Source organism: Anser anser (assembly GCF_964211835.1).
Source record: "Anser anser genome assembly, chromosome: 1".
Lineage (NCBI taxonomy): Eukaryota > Metazoa > Chordata > Aves > Anseriformes > Anatidae > Anser > Anser anser.
Window position 1 is genome coordinate 75,718,899 of NC_139720.1, and position 27,367 is coordinate 75,746,265.

The 27,367-nt window shown below is 34.8% G+C and overlaps 1 protein-coding gene across 2 annotated transcripts in view; it reads left to right on the forward strand.

Annotated features, from left to right (window-relative positions):
- ARFGAP3 (ARF GTPase activating protein 3) overlaps positions 1 to 25,820 on the forward strand; it is a 33,349-nt gene extending 7,529 nt beyond the window's left edge. Inside the window, exons 4-16 of one of the 2 annotated variants that reach the window (XM_083842090.1) lie at positions 2,046 to 2,177; positions 3,553 to 3,636; positions 5,667 to 5,742; positions 6,150 to 6,209; positions 8,047 to 8,093; positions 9,447 to 9,592; positions 13,029 to 13,154; positions 13,719 to 13,895; positions 17,667 to 17,804; positions 18,985 to 19,108; positions 20,176 to 20,266; positions 23,961 to 24,082; positions 24,724 to 25,820. In XM_083842090.1, coding sequence (XP_083698216.1) covers positions 2,046 to 2,177; positions 3,553 to 3,636; positions 5,667 to 5,742; positions 6,150 to 6,209; positions 8,047 to 8,093; positions 9,447 to 9,592; positions 13,029 to 13,154; positions 13,719 to 13,895; positions 17,667 to 17,804; positions 18,985 to 19,108; positions 20,176 to 20,266; positions 23,961 to 24,082; positions 24,724 to 24,741 — 1,341 coding nt within the window. In that variant the 3' untranslated portion in view covers positions 24,742 to 25,820. The remainder of the gene's footprint in view (positions 1 to 2,045; positions 2,178 to 3,552; positions 3,637 to 5,666; positions 5,743 to 6,149; positions 6,210 to 8,046; positions 8,094 to 9,446; positions 9,593 to 13,028; positions 13,155 to 13,718; positions 13,896 to 17,666; positions 17,805 to 18,984; positions 19,109 to 20,175; positions 20,267 to 23,960; positions 24,083 to 24,723) is intronic. The other variant, XM_083842091.1, reaches the window with a different exon arrangement.
- Positions 25,821 to 27,367: the final 1,547 nt, after the last annotated feature.

Below are 27,367 nucleotides of genomic sequence, written 5' to 3' on the forward strand. Positions count from 1 at the left end.
TCTTCCAGTTCCCTGGAAACTTACCCCTTATCTTTCTTCATTTGTGTTTAGTCCGTAAACATTGTTTAAGAAACTTTAAGTCTTGAGCTTATTTGTGTTCCCTCTCAACCAAACTTTCATTCCATTTACAATTATGAGCTTTCTTAATCTGCTTTGCTTGAGTCTTGTCATTGTAATATTCTCCTAAATCTTACTATCTCTGAATTTAATATTTTAAATATTTATAAATATTTCAGTATTAGAATATTTTAAATATTTCCATACAAATAATGAATTGAGTGAGGATCATTATTATTAATCTTCCCATTCTGCATTTTCCAGTCAAACCATCTTCTTTGAATTAGGCATTCAGCGTGTCACTGTCTCTGGTTTGCAGATCTGAGCAGTTGTGTAACTTCAGAAATAAAGTGGTGTTTTTACCCTATTTTTTCTGCCTATCCTTTCTAAGTTGTATCTTTCTGTATACTGCAGTTATATGAATTTACTCATCACGTTTCTCTTACGCCTCCTAACAGATAAAGATCATAGTTTTAACTAATCAGAAGGGGGAGATTCTGCATGAAAAATACTTTCCTTTTTTAGCTAGAGATTTTAAGGCAATTGGAAGGAAGGGATCGCAAGTTTTGAAAAGTACTTCAGATAATTTCAGAAAGCATATTCACAGAAGATTAACAGAAAACATTTATTATTTAATTTCATGGATTTTTGTCTTTCTGCTTGGATGTCACTGTTTCCTATCATGCATTGTACCAATAGGTCTAATATACCCACATCTCATACACCTGAAATTCATAATGACCTCTTCTGGATTACCTAGCAGGATAAATGGCTGAAACTTTAAAGACCATTTTAGTAAACTGCCTCAACATTTAAAAAGTGAAAGTAAAAAATCTTCCCTCTAATTGCATGAAAAAACAATTTCCTTTTTGTTCCAATAACATGCTGAATTCTATTTTTACCAACTACTGCTTAGAAATACTCTCAGACTAACATTTAGTATTTCTATTCTGTAATTTCCTGGTGATACTGAATCTTGAATCAGTTATGAGCTTTATAGCTGTGTATGAGATTGCTAGAAAATTTGGTGATCTGAGTTTCTTTTGTTTTCAGAATAAACTCCTACAATTATTGGAATTAGGGTTTACAAAGAAAAGCTCTGAATGTCAACTCCATAGGTGTATGTATAGATATATATATATATATGTATATACACACCTAAATGCAAATATACACAGTCCTTTTGACACTTGTGATGTTTATAACCGTTTTTGTTGCAATCACAGAAATGTATTGTGGCTTAACTTTTATATGAAGTCCGGTACTTGTATATTAGATTTACATTTGAGATTATAGTTTCAGTTGTCAGGATTTGCTGACCCTATCAGAAACTTGTTTACTATGTTTTACTGTAATATATTAAGTTCTTCTGTGCAAGAACATATGACATCATTTGCTAGTTAATTCTAGGTACTAAAAAAATGCCCAGCTTTTCCATTTCTTAATCTTTCAAACAAAGTTTTTATTTGTATGTGAATAGACATATAAAGTGTGTGTGTGTGAATATATATATTTATATATAAGTACATATATATGTGGATACACACTTTAAAGAAGACCATTTTTATATAGCCATTTTGATGCTATTGAGCATACATTGTTCCTTCTAGCAAGCTTGAGATGAAAGCAAGTGATACCTTTTAGAATATCAGAAATGTCCTTTGAAGCACAGGTGTTGGCAGTTAGCTAACTCTTCCTTGCCTTGTTAGATTCAAAACTAGGAATCTTTGTATATGGTTGAAAGCTTGTATCTCTATGTGCTTTTAAAACATACCACTAATCTATTTTTTTAATTTATTGTTGTTGTTTTATGTGTACATATGTTGCCATAAGGGAGTTTTCTTCTTATTTTGGAAATTTACACAGACTTCATAATTTAAAATATTTAGATACAGGAGGAGAGTATTTTGCTGCATTGCGATATATTTTTAAGTTAAGTTGCATTAGTTTTTAAATGTGTTTCTCATTGCATCTTGTGTTCTTCATAGTCTGCTTTTTTCCATCAACATGGATGCACAACAAGTGATACCAATGCAAAGTATAACAGTCGTGCTGCTCAGCTTTACAAAGAGAAGATTAAATCTCTTGCAACACAAGCAACAAGAAAGCATGGTACTGATGTGAGTAATGTGTGTCTTACGTAATTTAGATTTCTCAAAAACTTTCTATTCTTTACAATCCAGAGCCATTTTAAGTTTCTAATTAATAATGTGAAAGATTATCTGCCTGTTGGAGGTACTGGTACATGTTGCAGTGAGGTTACAAGCTGTGGAGTAAACTATTTGCAACTTTTTTGTTGTTTTTTGAAAAAAAATATTGAGGGTAGAGCTGAACGTCATATTTTGGGATCACTTTTGGGTTACTCAAAACACCATTTGCAGCATTTTCAATAACTTACAGGAATCCTAGGCAGAAACTTCAGGTATTCTTCAAAAAGGAAACTACTTTGTTTCTCAAGTGTGCTGAAAAATTGTGTTTGTGCTACTGTATAACAAAAACACCAGCACTTCTCCGTGAATTATATATTGTATTTATTTTTGCTTTTCTATAACTGAATTATTACTGAGAAGTGCAGCATGTGAAAATGTAAAAGTGCCAATAGAGTTAACTACAAAATAGTTGAGATTTAAGTGGGTTTTGATTTGAACAGATAAATGTTTTTTTTCCTTTTTTTCTACCAAAAATATATTTGAAAAATTAGCAACTTATATATATATATATATATATATATATGTCCTGAACATATATATGTCCTGTTCTGTTAAAAACGCTGATGCAGTGCAGGCATGCTGTCAAAGCTTTGAAGTTAGGTTGCTGACAGGAAGAAGTTGTTAGCAAAGTACACGTTATTTAGGTCTGCTGAGGTGTTAAGTAAGTTTGACAATGGCTCTCTTCTGTATATGCAGAATGAATGTTTTGATAGTTTAATTCAGTGTGTTTAAGTCCATGACTAATTCATTTGAAGTTGATCAAATAGTGAGAATTTAAAATAAATTAATTAAAATGTCTTGCATTTCTTTCTTCTAATCTGTTCATCAAATATTATGAAATTTAATTAATTGTAATTTTGTATGGCAGATATTATAGTTAATATGGTTCTCATCGCTAACTTGAGAGAATATTTCTTTTGACTTACTAGACAGCTTTAGATGTAAAACAAGTTCAAGTAAAGCTCTAGTGATATTAAATGTTGACAATATTACTGCAGCAGAGCTTATACTGAGTATTTTGTTAGGAAGAAAATGGGTAATGTGAGGGAAGACATAACCAGACATTGAATCTAAAAAGGAATGTCATGTATTAAAGCTCAAATAAATTTGTAAGGAAAAAATACTTAGGAAAAGAAAATCAATATATTTTTAACTTGGGAAAAAAAAAAAAAACAGTTTTAAGATAAGTGCATTTTTTTAGGATGCATTCATGCAATTGTCCTGTAATATTAATAATCTCCCTCTCTTCCTTCTTTTCTTTCTACCTCTCTCAAAATACTTTTAGCTGTGGACAGATGGATGTGGAATGCCACCTGTGTCACCGCAGCACAAAGAGGAAGACTTTTTTGCATCCCATGTTTCTCCTAAGGTATAGATTGCCTGTATTTAATTCTTGTTTGATTTCTAGCTTCTTAGGAGAGCTGTGTGCTCTGTGATTAATTTTAAACTCTCTAAGAAAATCTAACAGAGAAAGGATAGGTCAGTGAGTTAATGTTTATCTGCTTTTCCTTCTGTGGGTCTCAAAATTCTTCCTGGATGTGAACCACTTTCTAAGATGATAATTTAGAATGACCCAAATTGTAGCTAAATGTGAAATGAAGCTGTGTTTTTCTTAGGTGTACAATTCCACTTCGGCTCATGATTCCTGTCTTGGGAGTGCCCTGATCTAAACTTCATATGTAATAACTGTTTTTTGATGAATAAAGTTTAATGGTAAAAAATATTTGCTAAGCAGTTGCTTTTTTTCTTCCTCCAGAATTCCTCCATCCTCTTTGAAAAAGTTAAAATAACTTTCTGAAAGCTGTTGCTACCACTGGTTTTCATTTATTTGATCTCACCTCTGCTCTGCATTCTCAGTGCCTTATAGTGACAGATGCTGTGTTTATTTCAGAGAACAGTGTTTCAGAGACTCTTGTCTTAGATTAAAAAATACCATTAAAAACAACTTCAGTAGTTGTGATCTTAAACTTAGAATAATTAAGCTACTGCTATGCCTAGTATTCCTAAATATTTCAACAATATTAAGTGTTCTGACATGATTGTTTTCTAGTATGGTTGCAATCAGTGAATACCTATAACTAAGTATCATCATGAGGCATATTTTGGGATAGAGAAGAATGCAAAGAACTTGGCATATCATATTAGGCCTTGTGAATATTCTTCAGCACTTTGTAAACATTCATTGCATTCATTCCCCAGCCATAATGTTGTGGTGATCCATGTATATCATAATCAGTAATAAAAACGTATGTGAGTTCATATCTGCACCCTGGTAAGGAACACAGTAAAAAGAGCAGGTTTTTAATTGACTTTCTAATATATCTAGGGTGCTTAAGAATGGGAAAAGCTGTAATTTAAAGGAAAAAACTCCCCCCTCCTGTAGTTATTCAATTGTGACATTTTAAAATATAACTTTTTTGTTGTTTTTGTAATGTTTCAAAAACGTATTTTAAAGGAAATTTCAGTCTTTTATCTGTTTGTTTTATTTTAGGAACTTCTACTATGGTCAATATTTGAATGTCTTATAAAAATAAATTTTGACATCTTTGAACCAGGGAAAGAATATTTATGTTTTACAGTTTGGGAAGAATGCTATATTACTCAGAAATGCTTGTTGCAAAGACAAAAATAAATTAGTTTTTGTGAGTTGTAGTCTAGTATTTTCATCAGAAGATTGTTTACATCTATGAATTGTATATAAATATATATATATATTATATAATTCATTATTATTATATAATTTCATTATAGAGTATTTCTGTTTGCAAAAGGCAATATGGAAGAATACTTGAAAGTGAGTAGGAAAAGCATAAACTGCAGTAAGCTAGAGAGAAAGAGTTAAGCAGAGAAGTGTTGTAAATTTAGGCTGAAGTACGAGAAGTAGGAACTTGTTACAAAACCCCTTGAGAAAATTTATCAATAAGATAATGTAAATCTTCAAAGCAGAATTTTTTGATAGCTGCAAAAGTAGGGGATCAGAGACAAGCAGCCTGTGTGCTTCAGGGCAAGAGATTCTTTGGGTATGGTTTTGAGAGAGAAGTATTGGGAATTTATGATATTGAGATTCTAAGGAAGAGAAGTGTGGACTGGCAGTGGCACAGCATAGGTGGAAAAGCTAATACTAAGTGGGTGTTATTGTGAGCAGATCATAGACTTGCCTGGTGAGGAGGATGTGTTTGAGGGTTATTTCTGAGAGACGAATACAGGTGCTCAGCAATGCGTTTTAATAAAGGTAGACATTTCCTGTAACAGGTTTTAAACATAGAAGCTCTAGTCATAGGAATCCAATTTTAGCTAATTAGTTATCTTTGATTACAGTGCTCATATTTATTTGATGTATTCTATCTTGTGTGCACTTTTGATCTTTGTGTTTTTGTGGTTTTTTTTTTCAATGCAAAGAATACTGAATGGGTACTATCAGAGCCAGTTTCTCTACGGCAGAAAGCTTCAGAAAATGTTCCAGAATGCTATGAAGGTATGACTGATTCTTTGTTAACAATAAGCTGCATTTTTTGATAGTCTCTTCGTTTAGACACTCTTTACTTTACTTTACTTTAATAATTAAATAACCTTATCATGCTAATAACTTAAGTATTTGGGGGAAGAAGGAGTTTCTAGAAGATTTATGCTAGACTGTGTGGGACAACATATTCCTTTAATAATGTTTAATAGGAATCCAAATTAAAATCTGATTCAGAAGATTTCAGATGAATCTTTGGGTGCATGCTGCTCTGTTAGTAACTGGAAAAGCTGTGACAGAAATAGCACGTAATGGTATCTATATCAAACAGTATCCTGAGGACAGTGAGTTGTGTTTTGATATGTTAAACATTCAAATGAGTCTTCTGATATTCTTAACCTTGTTACTCATCATGCTTTCAGGTGGACCAGAACATGGACCAAGTGTTGATTGCCTTAGTACATCACCAAAAGCTGCATTAGGTAATGAGCATAAGCAGAAGATGATAGCAGCCAGTATAGTGTACTTTTATATTCATACTTACTAAGAATGTGTGACTGGGAGATATGTGAAATTCTTAGTTTAATAGCAGTGTGCATGAGTTACTTTCAAACATCTTAATTTGTGTTACAACTTCTTTTCATAAACAGTATCCATCAGTTTTAGTTAATTGCTTTCTGGTTTTATCAATCTTGTCCTAGCTGACTTGATGAATTTAAATGCTATAGATATCAGACTTAATATAGGTGACCAGTAATGCTTTACACCTTCCGTTATGCTGCTTGAAGTTGTGCATCTACACACAGGGTGGAATAGAGCGTTGTGCTGTGATTATTCTGGGTGATTCTGCTGTGATTATTCATTGCAGCTTTTCAATACTTAAAGAGGGCTTATAAAAAAGACGGAGAGCAACTTTTTACTTGGTCGGATAATGGTAGGGCAACATGGAATGGTTTTAAACTAAAAGGGGGGAGATTTACATTAGATATTGGAAGAAATTCTTTACCATGAGGGTGGTGAGGCACTGGAACAGGTTGCTCAGAGAAGCTGTGGATGCCCCATCTCTGGAGCTGTTCGAGGCCAGGCTGGATGGAGCCTTTTGTCAACCTGGTCTGGTGGCAGGTGTCCCTGCCCATGGCAGAGGGGTTGGAACTAGGTGATCTTTAAGGTCCCTTCCAACCTAAACCATTCTGTGATGAATGGCCTGCTATTTATGCTAAGCAAACACGTTAGGTCCCTATTTCTATTTAGGCAGATTTTGCTTCCTTTTCAGAAAACTAAACATAAAAATTTAGTTTACAAATCTTGTATTTGTAATACAAAATCTTAAGTGTCCGGAATCTTAATTTACTTAACAGTGAGGAGAGTGTCATATTGCTTCATCACTGTTTTTTCTTTTTATTCGCTGTTTTGTTTGTTTTTTTATGAGATGGAGGCAAGTGGATTGAAAAGAGTTACCCACATGTGCTTTCCTGGTTTTCTCAATTGTATCTATGACACATGTTCTCATAAAACTAGTGCTTTTTTTGTTTGTTTTGGACATCAAAAGTTCTATCTTACATGAGGAATCTCTGTTCTGTATATGCTTGTTCAGCCTGTTTCCAACTAAATTTCAGCTCAAATCAGTTTTCATTTATGTACAAGCATTTTGGAGGAGTCAGTAATTGAAAACTTTTGATTCTGGGAGTTTTATACCTTGGCTCAACGTAGCTGTCAATAAGGCACACTATATTTTTCCTGTCGTTAGGTCTACTAAGGTCTCATTAAGAATACCAAGTTTCGGAGTTCCGTCAGATTTCGTGATGAGCAGAACGTAGGTTCATTTACTGTGTTTCAATATTTAATACAAAGCATTAAGGCTGGAACTTTCACACTTTGTATGTTTATGATGATACAGGTATGTTTTATCTGTATCATTGCTTGTTTTAAACATAGCCAGTACCTTTCTATCCAGAAAACAATTTATCCTGGAAGCGGTATGGGATCAAGTGGACCTCTAGTCTGATTTATAATGTCAAGTCTGTGTACTAGTTGGTATCCACAACTAGAAACTGAGCCATAATTTTATTCCTATTAAGAACTGACAAGAGGTACCTTACCCTCAGAGTCTTTTTCCTACCTTTTCTTAGTGATATTCACCGCTCTGTTCTATGTAACTCAGTTTAGTTTTTAAATCTCTTCATGTAGAAAATGTAATACTTAAGGCATTAGAAAAAAAAATAGAAAAACTGTTTTGAGGCTGAAATTATGGAAATTAACTTTTGCAATTCTGAAATTAATGAAATTGTATGTCAAGTAACGTACGTTTAATCATTGCAGAGAACACCACCTTCATAAAAAAGAAGTCAAATCAAGTTAAGAAGGGGGTAAGTCTATATAGTTAATGCATATTTTTCTCTGTATTACAGATCTCTGGAAATATGTAGATTGCAATTTGGAAATGTATTGTGTATGTTAATACTAAACAGTACATGTATCAGTAACAATCGATGAAAATAAAATGCAATAGAAAATCTGTTCTATATCAAACAGCCAATGATCTGTTTCAAAATGGGTTATTGTTAAGATGAATTTTTGTCTAATAAATTGCTATTACTCTGTAGTAGAGTACTTAAGATTAATTGGTTGTTTTCTGACCTCAGATAAATTCTAAGTGTGTTTACATGTATGCAGCTCACTGAACTGTCTAGACTTCCACATGTATATCTGAGCTTCATTTTTTTGGGTGCTGTCCTGACATGAATAGCAGATTTGTTTAGATTGAACAGTATTATTCCTTGATCCCACTAGAGGGCCCTAATATGCAAGAGGAATTTCATATTTATTCTAAATGGCTTACGCAGATATGTTCCTTTACAGTAAGAACATAACTGGGTTCACAGGTGCATGTACAGTTTGTGAACTAGTGTCAGAGACTAAAACTGTACAACTCTGTGTGCGTAGGCCAGAGCTCTTACATGAGGCCATTAAAGTGCTAACAGGTTAAGATAAAAATATTGTGAAAATTCATATTGCTGCAGTGTTGCAGATGACAAATTAAATGCATGGGAGACTGAGAACAGCAGTTTGAGGGCTTTGCCACATCTGAATCTCCATCATTGTGTCGATTCATATTTGTAGAATTCAGTAGGGTTTTTTAAGTAATCAATAATCAGAATGAAAGAATTTGTTTTCCTGTATTGAAGTAATGAGCTAGAAGTAGAACTGTTTTAAAAGAACCAGCGCAAAACTGTAACCTCTCAGATGACATATTTATCTAAAAATGTTCACTGTGCTTTGTCACATGCAAAAGCTAATCATTGTGTGTTTGAGTTTTGCATACACGGATGTACAAAACTTGTATATTGCTGTACTACCTTAAATCATTAAATACTTATGTACACATTTATTAAAAATATGAATAAATCAATCCTTAATAGTAAGATAAGACACTAGCACTGGCCGGTGAGAACTAATATAAAAAATAAGAACTAATATATAAAATTTGTTGCCACTTCTAAGTATAAATTGTGATTTAAGTGAATGAGAAACAAATGGTTCAATTGCAACAAATTTGATTATATTACTATACAACATAATAATTATTAAAGTTGTGCTGTATACTCCCTAACAGTATATAGCGTTTGCTATTGCTTTCAAAGTTGACTCTTAAATCATTTGAGGTGATCGTCTCAGTTATAATGTTGGGACTTCTATTTTTTGTTTTTTAATAAATCAAGCTTGGTGCCAAAAAAGGCGGTTTGGGGGCACAAAAAGTCAGCAGTCAAAGCTTTAATGAGATTGAAAAACAAGCACAAGCTGTAGATAAAATGAAGGAACAACAGGATCTTCATAGCAGTAAGAAAACTGAGAAGGAAGAGCCACTGTAAGTATAAATTGTATGTACAACAGTAAACCATGATGCCTAATTTCATGTTAATGAAGTAATTGTCAACATTTTAAATGTTACCTTAGACTAGTTCATGCAAATAAAACTTCAGTTCTTGCTTAATAATCTTGCTTATTAAAAATCCCCAAATGTGGATGAGGTGGGCCAAAAGTAATCGCTCTATTTCCCCCTCCCCCACACACATTAGGTATATGTTTTGACAGTTGCTCTTTTACTGTAGAAATAACCCAATCCTGTCTTTAAAAATAACCTTAATGTTATTTTTGTTTAAAGCAGAAAATAAGGAGGCATTCCACTGATACATATGAATAATGTAACATAAATGATAAAATATGCTAAGATTAATACCACAGAAGGTTTTTCTTCTTGAACTTTTCTTTACCCAGTGCTAGTTACCTAGTTCATTTTGTTTTGGTGACGTGACCTGAATACAACTTAACCAGTCTCTCTAAGAGCTTAGGAAACATGCAGGTACTCAGTTTTATTCATATACGTTGGGTACGAGTTTCACTGCTGAAAGCAGGTGGTAGTTTAAGTATGACTAGAAATGCCTGCTTAAGTTTCAACTCTTTTATACTGGAGCCGCTTTCACCCTCTGAGTGTTTTTGTTGGTGTCCTCAAATCTGTTAGTCCATTCTCAATAAATAGTCAGGGTATGGTTCTTTGTTCTCACCATTACATTTCTCTGCTACGTGTTTTTGGTTTCTAACATTATCATAGTTGTCATCAAAATTAGATCGTTAAAGAGTTGGTTTTGTACGCTTTTACTGTTGTAAATTTTAACATCCTCTCTTAAGTGCTAACATGCATATTTTTTATAACCTATTAAAGAAATTTCTGAATTTAAATGTAATTATAGAATTACAGGATCACTTGGAACTCATGGTACCAAGCTTTATGCCTGTAATCTCCTCCATGCTACTTTTGCTCACGTTACGTGTCCTCTGCAGATGTTTTGCGGATGTTTTGTGTGCATCAGAAGTATTAATTGCAGAGACTGGTAATTTTTCGAAGTACTTTTACCATGGAAGTTGCATTTCTCACTGATTGCCAAACCTGAACATGCTGCTAAACTAAAAAAAAAAAAAAAAAAAAAGTATCGTTCATGAGTTATGATTTTTCATTAATGATATTATCTTCAAAGATACTCAGTTTAGAAGAAATTCACATTAGTAATTTTGGTTTTTTTTTCAGAAACATTTGTCAGTACATAATCTGTATAGGTTCAAGGCAATTTTTAGTATAGGTCCACTGCAACCTTTCTGCAGTGGCCAGGACCCTCCAAAAATGTCTGCAAACATGAGGAATGCACATGCACTTCAGTTTATGGATCTGATCCCACTGAAGGCAAGCTTACTCTACTTCTCTGGAGATTAATTTATTGGATTTTTAACTGGAGATGGCAGCATATATCAAAATTTAAAAAAGGATGAATACTTTAAAAATTGCTTTTGCCTCCAACTAATTTTTGTGGCGGTTTTAATTTTAAAAGCTAGAGTAATGAGCTCTAATAAATTAATTCAGTGTGACTTTGTTACATGGATGAAATGGAAATTATGCGTTTTTGTGCTTGCTTTTTAGAAGGAGAGAGAGTCCTGAGACTTGAAATGTAATTTTATAATTGGTACACAGTTTCTTGATTTTTTGCTGTGCACTGACAAAAGAATAGATTACTGGGGTTACTTTAAAACAAATAGAGATACTGATGATTTTTTTTAATCTGAAGAGGTAAGAGATTTTTGATATTCATAAAATAGATTTCATAAAACAGGCTGCTAATCATTTTACTTAAAGTGCTGGGTAGATTTCCTGCAGTAGCAGCTTTAAGCTGAACTTTAGAAAACATTTTCAACTTTCTCTGTAAGAGTTGGTCTTAAACTGTAATAATTGATTAAAAACTTCTCTGGACATATTCTGTGGTTTGAAGATATATTTTTCTGATTTTTTAAAATTTATTTCAAAAACCATTCAGTGGATGACTGACTTTTATTTTAAGCATCTGAACGTAAGACAATGAATTTTTGGTTCTGGACCCAAGTTCTAGGTCCCTCTAAACACACCAATTAGAGGATATCCAATCATCACATGATTGAGATCACTCTCCTATTTGAAACGCCTCTTCAGTGGAGGAGCAATGTCCCACTCCTTACAGGAGGATGGTACCTACATCCCTATCTGTTAAGGAAGATGACCAAATGCTGTGCCCTTCTTGTCCTAACTGGCTCAGCAACACACCCCTGCCTTGCAGGAGAGTGCACTAACCAGCAGGGTGTGAACTTTGGTAGGGGCATCTTGTACTCTTGTTTAAAGTTAAGTATGGATGGGGCCAGAAGAAGAGCAAGCCAGGAGAAGCCTGTCTCAGCAATCAAATGGTTAGGACACACACTAGAAGAAAATACTCTTTGGTCCAAAACTTTTAATTTTCGTTCCTGCTTCTGTACAAAATGGATGGAAAGTTACAAGGGAAATGTCTTGTTTTCAGTCTTAGGTACTTCCCATCTACTGAAGAGCATGAGGTGTACAAGCAGCATCTAAATCTTATTTACCTTGATTCTAATAATGTTAATTTGCACTTTATGCCAGCCATAGTCTGTGAATTAAATATTGCCATATTCCTCATTAAAATTACTATTTGTATCCCTTTTAACCTACCAAATTAAATTTTAAGCAGTGTTTCTACAGTTCTGTAATCAGGATTAAAAATCTCTGTGTCTCCTACATTGGTACTGCTGGAAAATAATAATTAAGATTGAGGTATAGGAAGGCGTATGGTATCTCTGAGCATTTACTATAGTTGAATTAGGAGGATGTTTCAGGTGACAGAATGTGTTGCTAGCTGTGCAGAGAATAGTAAGTTGTGAATGCTTCAAAGGTTTTGTAATACAGATTGTCAAATCAAATATTTGATTTTGTATGTGCAAAGATTTTCTTCCCCTCTTCTGAGACGCTTTTTCTGGGACAGAGGGGAGCAGCATCGATTAAAAGAAAGCATAGTCTACTCCTAGTAAATGTCACTCAAGTATATGTAACACATGATAAAACCGTTAAGAGTAGGGGTGGAGATGTAGCAGGGCCAAGGAATGCATTAGGGGAACACATCACTAGTATTGTGTTATGGATGACACAGTATTGTAATATATCAGAACTGGGTAATTTTGGTAATCATTTTGTAGCACATACAACTATGACAGTGGGGGGAAAAAATACAAAACTTTTAGGTTGACTTAATGGCGATGCAAAACCGTGTCTTGAACTGTAATAGTGCAATGTTTTATTTTGAAAAATGAAAACAAAACAAGTAAAAACAAACAATGTGATCCTATTAATAATGAATATTTTCAGTAAACATAGAAAACAAAATACATTGTTACGTTGCATACTACTTATTTTCTACCGATATGTTTTGTTCTAGTGTGTCATCTTTACGATTGGCCTACAGCGATCTTGATATTAAAACAAAAGAAGAAAAGTTAAATCTATCTGGTAGAAAGAAAAATGAATTAGAGAGGCTTGGCATGGGATTTGGCAGCAACAGAAGGTATGTGAAGTTCTATAAACTATTTAAGGATGCTCTTTGGTTTTATGCAGATATTCTTGATTTTGATTGGGAATTGAAAAAATATACTGAAGTGTGAAGGGTTATGGAAATTTAATCATCAAAGAATCTAGTATTTGTTAGGGAAGAGGACAGGACTGCTTCTGATGGATTTAAGTTTTAACCTGCCAGGCGGGTGCTAACTTAGATTGCAGATACATGTAGATTTTTTTCTTCTGTTAGCTGACTATGAAAAAGGTAGCTGGAATGTTTTTAATGAACAGTACAGACTAAGTGTAGCTTATCTACTACAAGCTGAAAAATCACATGACTGTTTAACTGTTGTTGGAAATAGTCTGTGTATTCAGAAATCTTGTCACTACTTCAGAGAGCTATAGCTGAGCTTTCGAGGGCTTTTTCTTTTGTTTAAAATTCCGCTCTTTCTTAGGTGTTTGTATTTAAAAAAAAAAAAAGAAAAAAAAAGCTTTTAAAACACTGTAAGAGCTTTGGCATTGTCAGCAGGGTTCAGAAACTAGGTTAGGCCTTTCATTTTGTTTATTTTTTTAGGGTGTGGACTTTGTCATCTCTTTACATACTTAATTTTCTTCCTGTCCCCAGTGGTATTTCTCACTCAGTCATCTCAGATATGCAGACAATAGAACAGGAAACACCAACAATTGCAAAACCGAAGAAAAAGTACACTGATGAGGTAGAAGACTCTTATTTCTCTTCGCCTAGTTCAAGGTAATGTATTGGCTTTTTGTTTTGTGTGGGACAGAAGTATATGCAAGTTATGTATTCAAATCTATGCAATATATTTGAAGCAGGATAAAAACAGAAGGCAATTCCACAGGTCTACATACATATTATATTTTCAGGTTACATCTGAATCAGGAAAGTTGTGAAGTTGTGAAATCAGGAAAGATGACGTTATTCTATAATTATGTCAATGACATGAATGTATTTAGAATCACAGAATCATAAAATGGCTTGGGTTGGAGTGGACCTTAAAGACCATCTGGTTCCAACCTCGCTGCCATGGGCAGGGGCACCACCCAGCACACCAGGTTGCTCAAAGCCCCATCCAGCCTGGCCTTGAACACCTCCAAGGATGGGGCATCCACAGCTTCTCTGGGCAACCTGCTCCAGTGCTTCACCACCTTCTGAGTGAAGAATTTCTTCTCAATATCTAATCTAAATCTACTCTCCTTTAGTTTAAAACTATTACCTCTTGTCCTGTCAGAACACTGCCTGATAAAGAGTCCCTCCACATCTTTCCTGTTGGCCCACTTTAAATACTGGAAGGCTGCTATAAGGTCTCTGGGCTAAATAACCCCAACTTTCTCAGCCTGTCTTCGTAGGAGAGGTGCAGCAGTCCCTCTGATGATAGTTGTGGCCTTCCTCTGGACCCTCTCTAACAGGTCTATGTCTTTCTTATGTTGAGGCCCCCAGAGCTGATTACAGTACTTCTAGATGGGGTCTGAGAGAGCAGAGGAAAGTGAGAGAATCACCTCCCTCGACGTGATAGCTACATTTCTTTTGATGCAGCCCAGGGTAGGGTCAGCTTTCAGAGCTGCAAGCTCACATTGCTGGCTCATTCAGTTTTTCATCTACCAATATCCCTAAGTCCTTCTCTGTAGGGCTGCTCTCTATCCACTCATCATCCAGTCTATATTCATGTTTGGGATTGCCCTGACCCAGGTGCAGGTCCTTGCACTTGTCCTCATTGAACTTCATGAGGTTTGTATGGGCATACCTCTCAAACCCGTCAAGATCCCTCTGGATGGCATCTCTCCCATTCAATGTGAGGAAAAGGAGACGCTTTTTCTGAGAAAATAGTCTGAATTATTTGCTATTTATGTGTTTTGTCTTATTCACTGTTCAGTACTGTACTATGTTTGTGTTGGTATATAAGCTTTCATTGGCCGTATGAGGGAATCTACTGAATTTTTTGACAGAATGACTTCTGTTCTTTTTTGTTTCTTTTGTGGCACTTTGATGTGTCTTCAATGTTGAGTTTAAAATTAAACAAATATCAGTCTGATGCTAGATTTACTGCTGTCTGCATCATTCTATTACCTAGACAGATGCCAAATACAAAAGCATAAATCTTAATATGTTAGATGAATTGTGTAGATGTCTGCAGTCTTATTTTGTAGACTTTGTCTGTAAATATAAAATTTAAGCAAAAACTTAGGCAAATTTTTTCTGTCAGAGCACAAATGCAATGCAAATTATGAAATACTGATGTTGGGAAGGAGACAGAAGAGTGCCTGCAGGCATTAATTGGGATGAAACAGCTGTTTCTGGACTGATAGAAACAGGTGGTGCTTTTGTAAATTGCATTTTATTGGATTGCTGCCAAGGAAACATGGAAAATTGTACCTAATTACTTGTAGATAGGCAAATAGAAACATGGAGGCTTTTATGTCATTACTTTGTTGCGTAGTCACTAGTGACAGAATTGCAAATATACCAAGTAAACTAGCAGCAGACTTCTAAAATAGAACATGTATCATCTCAGTGTTTCCCTATTTGTACCTTGAAGAGAACTGCTACTGCTCTCAAATTATTTATAAGTCTACTAGCAGACAAATTATGAATTATGAAAGTTTTTTTTAACGCATTTCAGATCAATAATTAGAAGATAAATTGACCTAGCTGTTCCTGACTCTTGCTCTTCTAGTTGTAGCAGCGTTAGTATCTAATTGGACTTCATGCACACTTCCATTATCTTTAAAGAAAGTATAAAGTCATATTGTTGGACTTGGTAAGGTTTATGAGGTGGTTATTGTCTTTTCTTCCAAGCTGTAACTTTGAAATAGAGGCAAAGTCACTTTAGTATCATCTTAGTATATACCAAAAAGCAAATAATCATGCAGGATGTTAGAGTGCTGATACATATCTGTAAACGTCTAAATGTTTAAATATATAGAATCAGAATCATTTAGGTTGGAAAAGACTTTCAAGATCATCAAGTGCAACCATCAGATTCACTTGACAAGTCCCATCACTGAATGATGTCTCTTACTGCCATGTCCACAGGGATGGCGATTCTGCCACTTCCCTGGGTAGCCCATTCCAATGCTTGATCACCCTTCCTGTGAAGAAATCCTTCCTGTTGTCCAATCTAAACCTCCCTTGATGTAACTTGAGGCTGTTTCCTTTTTTTTTTGTGTGCTACATTTAAAAAAAAAAAAAAAGTTTATTAATATAACAATGTAACATTTTATTTTTTATTACATGCTGCTTATTTTTTTCCCCTCCTTGAATACTGAAGAAGTCTTTTGTAAATTTAGGAAAATCTGAAAAGGAGAGATGGAGAACATAAGCCATTTTATTCAAATCAGGTCTTGTAGCCCCTTCTCCATCCTGTGGTTTTGATGGTCATTGTGAGATTAGATTGCTTCACGTCCTACCCCATCTCACCCCTTGTTTGTAATCATGCATCCATATGGAACTCCTGAAGATTGCTGTTGCTTGTTGGTAGGCAAGAATAACAGCCTTGCTACATAATGGCTTCCTCGCAGGTTTTTATACTATGCTTCTACACTATGCTACCAAAGGAACATAGGACAAGCTGAGCAGTCGGGCAGAAGAAAATGACCCTGGTTGTAAGAAAGCATATAGCACCTTGCCATATTTCTAAGCTGTTATAAGTGAGATTGTCAGCTGAGTGAAGCGCTTTGGAAGACAGAACTACTTTCTGATGCTGTACCACTTTAGTCTGGGAGTTTCTGCCTTCCTTTTGTTTATTTTACATGTCATGTTGCAATGAAAACAACCTAAGCTCACAGGAGCAGGAGAAGATTTAATTGGTGTAGTGACTTAGTATCAACTTATATCTGTGACTGTTCCTTCAGATTTTCCACCTGTATCCAAAAGGTGGAGAGCATAAAGAGCCTCTCTTAGCGGAAAAAAATCCCTTCAAGAACCTATTGCAGGTAACGTCCACTCTGTGGAGTGGTGAGATTGTGAAATGAAGATTGCATTGCAGTGAGTCTCCTTTGCTCAAAGCACTAAATGTACTCCACTTTGTCTGTTGGGAAAGAAGGGGAGAGACTCTTTTTGCAGAAGTTCTTTCCACATCTCTGTCTTTACATGTACAGTGGCAGGAGATAGCAAATGAAAATTGTGGTGGCTTTTTTCATAGCTGATACCTTAGTGTGAAATGTCAAGAGCACTAAGCCTATATGAGCAGACTGGCTTCTAGAGTTGTCATAATGTGAAAACCTTGCTCACAGGGACTATCATGAAGTTTTTTCAGGGTTGCTCTTAAATCAAGCAGCTATCTTGACAATGTTTTTCCCAGTGCTTTGCCTGACACTGAAGAAGATGTAATACTTCAAAGTAATGAGAACTTTGCCGTGCTGTCTTTGATGGGACAAGACCTTTTGGGCAGTCCACTGCATATTCATGACCATATCCAGCCTGAAGAAAGGTTGAACTTTCCAGTTGGTTAAATATAGATTAGAGTTCCTTCTATTTCAATTTTTTTTTCTTCTTTTATTTTAGGTACTATGATTCTTCAGATTTGAAAAGCAGCACTTTCTCTAAATGGGATGACAATTCAGATTCTTTTTGGAAGAAAGAAAATAATAGTAGAGACGTTGATGCAATGTTAACTTCAAAAAGTACAGGATTTTCAGACAGGTATGCCAAGAAAAGCTAACTGATTTTTGTACAGAAAGGATGTTAATAGAATTTGAGTCCTGGTCAGAGTAGTGGGATTTTTTTTCAGACTAGAGTTAGAATTTGGTCATAGCTTTGATCAGCAGGCAAGAAACTTACTTCCTAGCTGATTTTTTTTTTGTAAGCTGACTTTCCTGTTTAGTTTCTTACATTTAATCACTGTCTGTTTTGCTTATTGCTGTGCAGCGTATCTACTAGAGGCAATTTCCAAAGTTTTTTCAGCAAAAGAGATAGTAGATAAAAGATACGGAGAGAGCCTCAAATATTTGTACTGCTTTGAGAATTTGCTTGCTTTACTTGCTTTGTTTGTTGTCTGATGAACTAAGTAGAACCCAGTTACCAAATGAATGAAACTGTAGGGTACTCAGCTCTCAGGATTAGGATATTGAGTATGCATGCAAACAGCAGATCTACTTGTGATGATAAAAGATGAATGTATTTCTTCTAGTGACAACTGTGTTTTTATTTTCGTAATGAGCTGGAAGGGTGTAAGAATATGGGGTTTTGTGTACTTCCCTGGCTTATTTGCTTCTTATTTAAAAGGGTATTCTTCATTTACCTGTACACTTCAGTACAAATTTTTACTACAAGCATCATCTATTGTTTTCTAAAGATTTGACCAGTAATACATACAGCAGAAAATTGGTGTTGATGTCCGTAGTGCTATTACTTCTTTATTTGAGCATATTTGTTAAAAAATAAATAAATAAATAGTTGAATATGCATGTTTGTTGAGGTAGAAGGAAATGATACTTCAAAGGATGCTGAACATTTTGTACTGTTAGGTTTAAATATGAATTGTGCTTTGGGTGTTTTTTTTGAGGTTTTGTAGGAATACTCTATTCTTGTTGATATAATTTTGGCTTGCTTTTTAAATGAACTCTAAAAATAAAGATACAGGATTAACGAATTTCAAATACGGTATGTTCATCGTCTTGTAAAACTGTCACTGAAATTTTATTCGCTCCATATCAGATTAATTATCTGAATTTCTTTGTCCTGTGTTCATACTGATTTAATTTCAACTTCCAAAAAAATCACAAAGGCTTCACAAAACGAAGATGATAGTACTTCTTTCTTGATTTTTTGCATTGTTGTGATATAAATGTTACATTGCTAATGTGGGTTATTTTTTTCTTAGGCCTGCATCTCGTCGTAAGCCTGAATATGAGCCATCTTTAAGCACAGATGAGGCACAAAAAAAATTCGGCAATGTAAAAGCAATTTCATCAGACATGTATTTCGGAAGGCAAGATCGTGCTGATGTAAGTAGAAAGCAATGATAAATATTTGTGAATGGGAAAATATTCTTTGGCCCTATTCTTTTGCTCTAGAGCATGGTATTGTATAAAGTAGTAGCCAATAAATACTTAAAATCTGTAAAAATTTTAAGTTTGTAGAATTTTGTCCATCTGCATGTTTGTTTGATGGAAATGTACCAGTCTGCAATAACTGATAGTTCACTATGTCCTTTCAAGGGGTTGCTAGTTAAGGCTGCTAGTAGAACCTTACCTCCAACATCATTCTTCTCTGATAGAGGTGGTAGGTTATGATTGAGTAGTCTTTGTTTTTTGAAAGAAACAGTCTGATGTTGGACGAAGGCTTACTTTTTCCATTCTAAATAACTAAACTGATGCAAACAAACTATTGATAGAAGTAGCTGTCCCCTGTGTATGTAAGTGGAAACATCATTACTACTGTAAGACAAATTAAGCACAAATTGTTCAGCAAATGGCATGTAGTTGGATCAGCCTAGAAATAAAAAAGACATAAATATTATTTAGAATTTTGAAGGCAAGGGATCACTTAAAATTCTATTTTCAATGAAAAATTCACAGTATAAGCAGTTATGTAAATAATAATAATAATAATTTTATCATCATTCCCAAGAACTAAGAACTTGCAAAGAGTTTACATAAAAGCATCATGTGATTAGAAAAGTTAACATGATGCTAAACTGGTGTGGTTTTCCCTAACCCTACCTAGCCACTATTTCACATTTTTTGTTGTTGTTTTTAATGGTTGAATTGTGTATTATCCTCTGCATAGTCATCAACGACCGGTTTTAGGAGAGCTAATAGTGAATGGGCCTCTCAGTGTTGCAATGGTAAATGCCACACCCTTTGATGCATTCAAAAATGAGTTGAGAGGACAAGCTCATGCTGCATAAGTTACATGAAAACTAATGGGAACAGCTTTCAGAATGGTCAACTTCAGATGGATTTGTGTATTTTAAAACTGAATCTATAATCTCATTGTTAATTATCTGACATAAACTCAAAAGATCGAAACATATCATTACAATACTTTTTTCTTCTCAATTCGTTTCTAGTACGAAGCTAGGGTCCGCCTGGAAAAACTTTCTGGAAGTTCCTCTATAAGTTCAGCTGACTTGTTTGAAGATCAGAAAAAACAACCAGCAGGTACATATTTAACAGAGAGACGCTCTAGCGTGCTGTGGGATACACTCCAGTACTCTGCTTCTAGTCACAGTATCAAAAAGCTATCTGTTTCTGTAACATAACATTTCTGTAAGATAACACCTAAATTCACTATCAGGTAGTCTTAATAAGTTACCATAAGGAACATACGTGTATGTACATTTGTGAAAAAGTAGCTGCAATAATTGTATTGAATCTAAGAGGATCTTTATTGAAATGTTAGTGGGCTTGAACTTCCCATATAATCTGTTGCATGGCATACCCATTCATCAGGATATCTGCTTCAAACACTGGTTTTGCCAAATTATTAAGGAAAATTTGTGACTTGTTTGTCAGTTCAAGAGATTTGTTGGAATACCTTATACTGGAGAGTACAGATCATCAAGTTAGGAAGTAGTACTAATTAGACTGACCGAAAGGTAGTGGTGCCTTAGGCTGTTAAAAAAAATCTCGTGTTTGCTTTCTAACACCTTTTCTGGATAGTGCAATAACATTAAATAAAAAAGGTAAGAAGTACTAGAACGTTTTATTGAGCTGATCAGTTGGGTTTTGTTCTGTAACTGGTGAAGAAATGTAGAAAAAGAATTATAGAAGAACTCAAAAACTCTGTGCGTAATTACATAAATAGGCTGGAAAAGCAATCAATATGTAGCATCTGTGGAAAAAAGTAGAGGAAAAAAAAATGTGACTGTTCAGTTTCAATCCTCTGAAAGCAAGTATTGATTAAAAAACATTTGCTAGTAGAGAAGTAACTCCTGTTACCAGTTATTTAAGCTGGGTTTTTGTCAATTTAAAATTTAAAAAAAACCACCACCATTCAAAAAAAAAAAAAAAAAAAAAAAAAGGAGAGGAGGAAACAAAGCAGAAATTGCAGCAATTTTTTTAATCTAGTTGAAAGAATGTTTGCAGCATGGTGTCATACCTGCGCTTAAAAAAAGGTGTAGGGGAAAAAAATGTTGTTTCTTTCTGAATTTGTAAACTATAATATTTTCAATACTATATGTCTAAATATTAGACAGCAGTACTTCCTTTTTATTTTTTACATATACATTATTTTATATGGAATTAATTATATTTTCCTTACAAATTGTGTAGTCTATGTGGGGTTTTTACATGGTAGTTAATAATGGACTGGGATATAAATATAATATAATATAAATACAACTTAAATGTGGGGCAAATTGTGTTAGTGTTTTAGATATATTTTTTTTAGCAGGTTAAACTCAACTAGAATTTCAACTATATTGTGTCATTTCAAAATAGGCTGTAAATATTCTTACTCAGAATGTGGAATTTGAGGCTTCTGTAGCATATATGTATATATATGTTGTACATACGTGTGTATATATGTATATATGTGACTGTGCCTTTCTATGTGCACATGATAAACTTCTGACCGTATTCTGAATAAGAGTACTTATATAAAGCTTAATTTGTGCACACAATTCTTCATTACTGACCACCTGGAAAGTCTCTTAGGGCCTGTGGAATACAGAGATATATAAAGGAATTAAAAATATTTTCCTTCGTTTCAAGGTAAGTTACTGTGACTGGCAACCATGTTACATAGTCCAACAGTAAATTTGAAGGAATATTACAAAGACCAAACTGAGTAAATTTCCTGGGCTGTTACTTGTCTGAAATGATAGCCAGGAAATAATACACCAGGAATTACAAGTTCTTGTGTTTTAAGTTCACGTTCTATTCAGGCTATAGGATTTGCCTTTCCTGCATGTTTTTCCTGTTACAACCCCTCTATTTTTTTATGATGACCATTCTTTGAGAAATTTTACTGCACTGATAGCTTGTCTGGTGTCGAATTAATGCCAAGGCCATCATCAGTTCCATAAAATGAACATAATCAGGAGACCAGTGGTTGGCAACAAATATGCTGCTGCAATTCTGGAGTCCTTGCCAGTATAAAATGTCCTTTGAAACTAAAGTTGTTTTCATGAGATTTTACATTGGAACAGTTTCAGGGTATCTGCCCTTATACAGAACGCTGTAGGATCTATTTACCAAAATGAGAAAACTGCAAGAAAAAGCCTTTACTTTGGATTTCTTTTGGATTTATTACTTATGAAAGATGGCATGTCAGATAGCTAACTTCTAGATGCTGATTTTGAAGGAAATCGCAAGAAAAGTTGTTTTCCTATATAATTTACAAGAAGTTTTCCAGATAACTGTACAAAACCAGAAACAGGAGAACATTCATTTGGTTGAGAAAAGAGTAGAGCTTTACTCAGCTTACTTATATCTGTTTTATTATTATTATTATTTCTATTATTTGTACTTTAATTACAAAAATGCTGAAGCATTTGTTAAATGGAACAGATCATAAAAAAGTCAAAATTACAATTCAGAAATAGGGATATCTCCTTAATAATGAGGCTTTGAATAATAATTTTGAAAAGAATCTACGGGCAAGTGTGCCCATCCTACTAGCTGCTTCAGAGAATGGGGTGGGAAGCTTACTGACAACAGTGCGTCTTTCACTATGAAGCAGCCATTTAGTTTACTCAAATCACTCTAGCCACAGTAATGTCTGTTTCAGCCTGCTATTAACTTAAGTATCTTAAATTGCAATGAAAAGTGGAGCTGCAGGTCTCCCTTGGAGGGAAAAAGAAAAGGGAAAAAAGAAAAAAGGCAGCCAGTATATAGTAATGCAGTCAAAAGGAGTTACAGTTCAAAAGAGTGCAGTGTCTGTGGTTGGATGAGCTTGTGTGCAGTTTGATAACTGTGTCATTTACAAGAAGAAGTGACTGATTCTGACTGTTCTGTTTGACTTTACAACAAGTGTTCTGACTGATCATGACTACCAGTTGACTGCATGCCTAAATTAGGGCTACAGATTGCAGTCTCTGTTTTGAAAATGTTCTGCTTTGGTATGCTTCCTATCAGGAACTTCATTTATTTCCAAGATAATAGTTCTGCAGTACTCTTTCACTGCCATTCGTGTCCTTTACAATATCAGGCATTTAGCTTATTTCCAAATAGTTTGCAGTATTCAGGCATGCCAGTAATTCTTTTCGCTAATGAGTGGTTGATTGTAATTGTTAGCATGTTAATACTTACAATGCAGTTAGTTTTGAAACACCTTTGCTATCTGTTATTTTTGGGCCTGTACTTCTTATAATAGCAGTAGAGGTAATAACTCACTGGCCAAAAACCTACATTGTTTTAAGGAAGGGTGGATTGCCAGCTTTGTTTTGGAGTCTTAATCTTGCTATGTAAATGACCTTGACTATAATTCTATGGAATTTTCCAAGCCTTTGATGTAGTAATGCAAAATATGTGTGTATGTACAGCAAGCAAATGACCATATGCACACAAATAGGGTTCATTACTTCAGCTACCAGTGAAACGCATTCATCTTTAAATTGCAACATAAGAACAGCTGTTGAAGATACAAGACAAATGTCATTGCAGCAGGTTGAAAATGCAGGGTAAATCATCTATTATCCGAACATAATTTGCTCAGCTGGGAATACAAAGTGTAGAAAATGACAGGGTGGGTAGAAATATGAGCAAATAAAAAAAATTAAAAGCAAAATGGATTTAAGAAATGTGAGATTTAGGCCTACTGTTTTTATAGTGATTATCTTCATGGGAGAAAAAAAGAGACTGATTTTTACAGAAAGTTTTCTTTTTGTCTTCATGTGTATTCTTCCTTTAGGAAGCTACAATATTACAAATGTCTTGCCTTCAGCTCCTGATATAGCCCAGTTTAAACAAGGAGTAAAATCAGTGGCTGGAAAGCTTTCTGTACTTGCTAATGGAGTCATGACATCTATACAGGTTGGTAAAAAATAATATGATTTATTACACATCAGTTAAATTATTTTTATAGGGATTTAGTGTCATAGATCTTCCTAATGATTCACTGGCAGGAAAAGAATGAATTTGGTTTTGAGTTTTATAGACCTTTTTTGATAGACAGTAGATCTTTATCTTTTTAAAAGTAAATCTGCAGCCGATAGCTCACCTTTCTTAGAATGACTTTTTGTTTTTTCCTTACAAAGTTTTTTTCTTAGAATCCAAACAGAAATTCTATCATGGGAAGTTACTTGCTCTCATCTTATTGTTATAGTTCCTAGCTCTTGTATTGGTTCTTGAACTGATTTGACAGTAATACCTTAGATCCATGTTTGTGCACACAATTAATACATCCTGTTCTAAATAGTGTAAAGCTTGCCTCCAGTTTGCATTTCCCATATGAGGGAAGTGGGAGTTCTTGTATGTTTGAAAGTGAGGCTAATTATCCCACAGTTGAGCTGTAAGTTCCAGTTCTTTGAAACTATGGTCAATTTTTGTAAAGACTTTAATAATTAAGCTACTATTTATAATAATTAAGCTACTATTTATTGTACAAATGTAAACTAATTTATTTCAATGGAAAAAATACTCATGCCTGTTTTTGTTTGATTTTGCTTTTCTAGGATCGATATGGCTCATAACATCTTGTATATCAATTAAGTACACTAAAGAAGAATTTCGTTTTGGATACACAAGTAATCACACTGCTGATTTGAATGAAGGTTGCCTTAAGACTGTTGATGTTTTCAATTGTTCCAGCATATTTGTTGTGGAGCTTTCTGTCTCAGCCTCTTTTTTACTGCTATTTGATCTTTACAGAGCAGAAATCTTGTAGAAACTTGTTACATTGAATATGCTTTTTTTTTTTCTCCCTGTTACAGTCTTGTATTTCTCTTAGTGACCTTAACGTTAGATGTTGGGATCTGTCTTTTATTACTGTTTTTGGCTGTGAGGCAGGGAAGAGAAAGAAGGATGAACGTGTGCTTTGAAAATGAGACTTTGTAATAGAAACCTCTGTGCAGTTGCATCCTTAGTTGCCAAACATAACTTGTCTTCTGACTGTCTTATGAAATGCGGAGAAAATTTAGATTAGGCGTATGCTGAGATGGTATTTAGTGGACTGTAGCAAAACAGAATTAAATTAAACCTGTGCTTTTCAGGAGGAAGAAGCTCTTGCAGTCGTAAATTGATGTGCATTAAAATGATGGGGACTTAGTGTTTCAAAACAATATTCCTACTAGAAAATGTTATGCTTAATGTGAAGTATAAAGGAGAGAAGATACCTGGTATATTGAATAATAGATTTCATCTTGTCTTGGGAACAATCTATTTATTCCTATTTTTGAAAGTTATAAAAAAAAAAATGCAATATAGAATCCTTAAGTGCTTTAAAAAATAATCTGTATTGTGTACAAATTGAAAAAAAAAAAGAAAATATATAAAGGGCCTAATATAGAGTAGTTAGTAAAATACTTGTTAAAATGTTTAGAACAATCTTAGTTTTTTTGATAAATTATGAAGTATTGAATGAGAAAATCTAGTATGGCTGTGTTTTAGACAGTCTAGAATTTTTGTTGATGACATCTTGTATAAAAATAGTTAGACCTTAAAGAAAAATCCTCACAACCAAGAATGAGCTCAAGCTAATTCTGTTCTGTAACTTTATTTCTTAATTCAAATTTGTAAACTGCTGATATCTAATAAAAACAATTGATATAAACCGATTTTTTAATTAAATTTATATGTGCAGATGCCAGTCTCCAGCTTTCTAAATACTGCCGTCTGTATTCTGTCTATACAATGATCTGGTAAAATTAGCCTTTAATTTCAATTAGTGAAAGTATCTTTCTTATTAAATTGCTATCGCGGTTTAGAAATCAAAGCACTAAGACTGGGATAGAAAAGCAAGCTACTGTATTGAAATACTATGTGGAAATACAGTTCACATAGTATAGCTGTATTTCTTTTTTTCTGCTTCTTATATCTAACTCTCACTTCTGGTAACTTTCTCTTGTGGCTTTTCATAGAATCGTAATATATCCTGAGTTGGAAGAGACCAACAAGGGTCATGGAGTCAATCTCCTGGCTCCACACGGGACCACCCAAAAACAGACCCTATGTCTGAGAGTGGTGTCCAAATGCTTCTTGAACCCCAGGAGGCTCAGTGCTGTGACCACTGCCCTGGAGAGCCTGTCCCAGTGCCTCAGCACCTCTGGGTGCAGAACCTTTTCCTAACACCCAGCCTGACCCTCCCCTGTCGTGAGGAAGCTACAGGCCACCATGAGGTTTCCCCCTCAGTCTTCTCTGTGTTGAACAAACCAGGTGTCCTCAGCTGCTTCTCACATGTCTTCCCCTCTAGACCCTTCTCTATCTTTGTAGCCCTCCTTTGGATGCTCTCTAACAGTTTGTGTCCTCCTTAAACTCTGATGTCCCAAACGGCGCACAGTACTCGAGGTAAGGCCTCACCAGCGCAGAACAGAGCAGGACAGTCACTTCCCTTGACTGACTAGCAATGCCATGCCTGATGCACCCCAGGACATAGCTGGCCCTCCTGGCTGCCAGCGCTGTTGACCAGAACCCCCAGACTCATTTCTGCGGGACTGCAGCCCAGACTCCAACCTCTTGTCAGCCTGAGATTGGGGGTAGGGGGTGATGCTGCTACAAGTGTCGCAGATTTTAGAACAGATGATAAAACTATATATTGGGTCTGGTTTTCCCACAAGTGGAAGTTGGCATTGCTAATCAGCTGCATTTTGTTTCAGTTGCTCTTCCCTTAATCCTCTCTTAACACCATTGCACATCTTGCTTTTCAAAGCTGGAACTGAATGACAGCAGCAGCGAGTCTGAATCATTAAACTTCCCTCTTCTCCTGCAAGAATATCTCTCTGCATATAAGGGGAGGGGAAAGGCGATTATTTAATACTTGACATTTCAGAGAGTTTATTTCTGTATATTAAACTGCAAGGGTTAGAAAAATGTTTAAAGGTAGTTGTTAGAACACCAGAGCCAGCAACAACTCAGTGCAAAGACCTGTACTGTTTGATGCAGATATGTACTGTCCTTCCATGAGTAAACAGTGAAGGGGAATCTTGTTACCATCTGTTTCTCTCGCTTCTCTTTGCAAAATGAGAAATACTCAATTTTGTCATTCAGGTCTGCTTAGCATCAATTTGCTCCTTTGGGAGTGGCAATACCAGAGCCACTTGCATGCTAATTTCAGCTTTTTATTTTAGAAAGATTTTGTAGTGTAAGAGTCGCCTGAGTGAC